The sequence below is a fragment of the Syngnathus scovelli genome, chromosome 20 (genome assembly GCF_024217435.2).
Source record: "Syngnathus scovelli strain Florida chromosome 20, RoL_Ssco_1.2, whole genome shotgun sequence".
Taxonomy (NCBI): domain Eukaryota; kingdom Metazoa; phylum Chordata; class Actinopteri; order Syngnathiformes; family Syngnathidae; genus Syngnathus; species Syngnathus scovelli.
Window position 1 is genome coordinate 3,328,483 of NC_090866.1, and position 4,166 is coordinate 3,332,648.

Consider the following 4,166-nt stretch of genomic DNA (forward strand, 5'->3'; position numbering starts at 1 on the left):
TCCGCGTGTTGTATTTGGCCTTCATGATGCGCGCGACTCGCACATGGGTGGGGCGAACCACCGAGCGACGCTCCAGGTACTGTTGTTCGTGCCGGGTCAGGTGCCCGGACGCCATCAGGGCGTTGACGACCGTAGAAAAGACGTGCTCGCACGTCAGCGCGGCCACGTCGACCTTATAAAACAGACCCGTGCGCCTAGGCCGGGTCTCGCCCCTCGACACCGCATACCACCAGTCCACGAACCATCTCTTGTCCAGAAGGCGAAGCGCGCACATGAATTGATGGGTTTTACCGGCCGCCCGCGCCGCCGCAACCATTTCCCTGAGGCTACCGGGCTCGCATATGTTTCTGACCGCGCAAACCTCTTGAAGGGCGCGCAGCGTAGGCACCGAGCAGCGCACCGTGCTGCCCAGGGCATCGGAAAAACAACTCAAACACGTCATGGGTTTGTATCCTTTTATGTATCAGTCAAACACAAGTCTACGGCGCACCCCTTTGCGCTTCACAGGCAACACGAGCGTACAGAAGCCTCGCCGAAGCACGGTAGCCTTCTCCGTCGGGTCCGTCACGTGGCTGTCGCTGGCGGCTATCGCGTTGACGGTCTGTCGGCAGACGGGGCAGCGCCGGTTCACCATCAGCCACGTAATCATGCACTGCATGCAGCCTACGTGATCGCAGCAGTCCACGATGGCAAATGTCTCGATGGTTTCCTCCAGGCAAATCATGCACTGATACATTGTTGTTAATTCCAAGCCGCGTTGTATACATCCAAGGGAACCCGATGACGTGTAACTCACACCACACAATATAGGATACAATGTATTCAAATGTTTGATGTAAACACGTTACCGACGCCACGACCGCGTCCGGCGCACCACCCTTTGCGGCGTGCGCCGCGCGTGAGGTAGACGGTAACACAGCCCGATACAATCCAGGTCATACGGCAGCGGCATAGTCAACATTATAATGTCTTGGTCCATGCACACCGACTGAAGCAAAGTGGCAAAGAGCTCCGTCTGGGCGTTTGTCACCGGAGCCACCAGGCACACCAACACCCGTTCGTGTCCTCCCATGAGAGCGTTTGCCAAGGCAGTATGGCCAACCAGCAAATAAAGATCCATCTCGCCACACGAAAGAAAAACCACACGAGGAGTAATACGAGTATAGGATGTTTATTTAACCAGGTTCAAATCTTTTATGCAAAGACATCAGTGTATATAAAGGGTTTATTTGCAGTCAAGGCATTAATGGAAGCAGTCGCTGACAAAGCGCCCGGCGCGGCTCCTCTTCTACATGTGTCCCATCGTGTAGACGACGCTCGATGAATCCCCTGGGGGTTTGAAACACCAACCTCGGTAACCATGCCGTAAACGTCGCAGACGCCGTTTGTGTTGTTACCTTGTCTCATCATGCAACGCCGGGTCAACATCACCGTCAGCACCAACAGGATGACGGCCACCAACGGAATGGCGACGGCCATCGCGGTGTGCTCGTCTTTACGTGCCGTGAGATACGACGCAGAGTGAATGACTGTTGTTGTAGTAACACCGAGTAGTTGCACAAACACTCACCCCGATTGCGTGCGTTGCTCAAGATGTTTTCGGCGTCCAGCCTAACGACAATCTCTTCCTGGCCACCATCAAACTTGAACACGCATTCATAGACCCGCTCCGTCGCAGACGTCACCTTTACGTTCAAGTCGGCCGTGGTCTGAAAGGTTCCGTCGTGGTTGGGGAGGATAGATCCAACCTTTGCATCATGAACCGTCTCTCCGTTCCTCCTCCAAAAGAGAGATGATGTACTGGGGTAGAAACCTGTGGCGTGGCAGGTGACTGGGGAGGAAGGCGTCTTTTGCAGGAGAGACACTTTGGGAAGCTCTGTGTGCAAAGACAGACAACAATGTATAAAGAGGGCACGGTGGATAACGTGTAGATAATGTACCTGTTTTCTTCAGATGGTCTTTTCCGTTCTTTACATGCTTCTTTAACATGAAAGGGCACTTCTCCATGAGCGTGACAGTAAGCGCCGCATTACGATCAGGCGTGCCGTCCAACGTGAGTTTAGTGATAAAGGCCTGAGGGTGCACTGCAACCCATGTCCTTTCTTGTGCGTGGAATGATAGAAAGTCTTCCCCGTCGTACATGTAGTGATCCCAGCCTTTAATCTCATTAGTGTCATCGTCCCATTCGCAACCTCTAATCGCCTGTATGGAGTGGATATCTGAAATAATCACACCGGATGGTTAGTTGCGAAATGGGCAGGCGGTGGCGTTTACGCGTAAACAAACCTGTTCCGGTGTGGTTGAAGCGCTGTTTAAGTGTGGCAAGGTTGCGCTCCATGATCTTGAGATTCATTTGATTGCCCATGTTCTCTTTGGTCCAAAAGTCCGGGTCATCATTTGTAACGTCGTTTACCCAGTCGTGTACGGGTATCGCATCCCCTAGGTCGCTGTCGTAATGTGTAATCGGAACACCGTTAAGGTACGCTTTCTCCAAAAGCCGTACTGGCGTTGTGCTGTCGCACACACTCGTATGAAAAGTGAGCGTGTGAATGGCTGAAAGACAGAAAACATGACAAGGGTTAGGATGACAAACAAGGTCCATGTAAAGAAAAACCACCTACCAGAAGTAACGCAGCTTATCTGAAGGACTGCAACAGCGAGTCCGAATAGTGTCACCTTAAGCATCGCGGCACTATCAGTCTACAAACCCTTATGTATAAAAAGGCTTCGATACTCTTGACCACCCTGAAGCCAACTAGTAACAATGGCCACAAGCACTACCATGAGCATTAGAGATGTTGATCCCGCGAAAATCGAATTTTCTATGGGCAAATATAATGAGAAACACAAGGCCCACCGCATCGTTATAAAGTATAACAAAGCCCCATTCGTAGTCAAGACCAACGTACTGTACTCGTACGGCATACAAGAGAACGTCAACGACGGCTGCTTCACAGGCGACTGCATGCCGATACTGTGCGACGACGCGCTCAAGACCCTCGTGAACGAGGTAGAGCATAGATGCAAGGAGTATATGCGCAACATGACGTCGGTGCTCAACAAGAAGCCCGTGTACTACGAGTCCCTCGAAACACTTTACTATAAGATGGTGGAAGGTATCACGGACCAAAGCGCCAAGCCCAAATTATACGCTAGACTCAACACGTGGTTCAAGGACCCCAAGAAAATCACAACGCACATTCTCCTGGCCAACCGCCTCGAGTCTAACGCGGTCCTGCTGCCCAAGACCGAACCGTATCCCACCGGACCTATTAACTGCATGGTGGGCCTGCATTTCGACAGCGTGTACTGCGGCACCAAGCCGAGCATGCAGACGCGCATTAAATGGATAGTAGTAGGCGAGCGGCACGAGGAGGCTTGCGACCTGGTGCAAGAGCTAGACACGGCCACAGTAGAAGACCTGTTTGCCTCGGCCTGAGAGGCGTTGGCATCATGTCAGTTAAACATGATGTCACGCTCAGTCGTCGTCGTCGTCAAAGTCTATCCTCATGGCCAGGCGCCTAGCGTTCACGCTGGATATCACGCTCAGGTCGAGCGGTTTGGCCGACGTTCGCGGTGTGCGCTGCAGGTCCGCCGTCTCATCGCGCGCGGGACGCTCGACGAGTACCGGGGTGTCGATCGAGAGCCGCGACACTGGAAGATCGGACACGTCTGTGTCGTCGGCCGTGGGTGACGGAGCCCGCTCGTCGACCGTGGGTGACGGAGCCCGCTCGTCGGCGTGTTGTTGTTGTTGCTGCTGCTGCTGCTGCTGCTGCTGCTGCTGCTGCTGCTGCTGCTGCTGCTGCTGCTGCTGCTGCTGCTGCTGCTGCTGCTGCTGCTGCTGCTGCTGCTGCGACGTCCTGTACAGCAGATCGTCGTGAACCCCGCTGATTACGTCTAGGCACTGCGTCTCGGAGGCGGTAAACTGCCTGAGCGCACGAGCCAGCGCCCCCGTCGCGCTCATGACGGTGTTTACGGCGACAATCGGGTGTCCGGGTCGGTATTGCACGCGGAGGCTGACGCCTTCCTTGTTGTCCACCTGATCCCAGTCAGAGTACGTCTGGTGCGTTTGCGTAACAAACGTTAGGCCGGTGGGGTCCGCGTAGATGTGCAGCATGGCCCCGTCCTCCAGCGGAGCAGGTACCATGTTGACGCTGTAGGCGAAA

The 4,166-nt window shown here is 54.2% G+C and overlaps 1 protein-coding gene across 1 annotated transcript; it reads right to left on the reverse strand.

Moving 5' to 3' along the window:
- Positions 1-844: 844 nt before the first annotated feature.
- LOC125990659 (H-2 class I histocompatibility antigen, alpha chain-like) lies at positions 845-2,365 on the reverse strand. Its single transcript, XM_049758074.1, has 5 exons — positions 2,287-2,365; positions 1,941-2,219; positions 1,571-1,876; positions 1,351-1,493; positions 845-1,120 (listed from the first exon to the last, which is right to left on the reverse strand). The coding sequence occupies exons 1-5, from the start codon at positions 2,363-2,365 to the stop codon at positions 845-847; spliced, it is 1,083 nt and encodes a 360-aa protein (XP_049614031.1).
- Positions 2,366-4,166: the final 1,801 nt, after the last annotated feature.

Bases quoted from the DNA above. Each gene is read 5' to 3' on its own strand.
- LOC125990659 (XM_049758074.1), bottom strand. From the start codon at position 2,365: ATGGGCAATCAAATGAATCTCAAGATCATGGAGCGCAACCTTGCCACA. The intron at 1,877-1,940 runs GTACATTATCTA...CTTTGCACACAG, and splicing joins AGACCATCTGAAGAAAACAG to AGCTTCCCAAAGTGTCTCTC. The intron at 1,121-1,350 runs GTTGGTGTTTCA...TCGTGTGGCGAG, and splicing joins TTTACGGCATGGTTACCGAG to ATGGATCTTTATTTGCTGGT.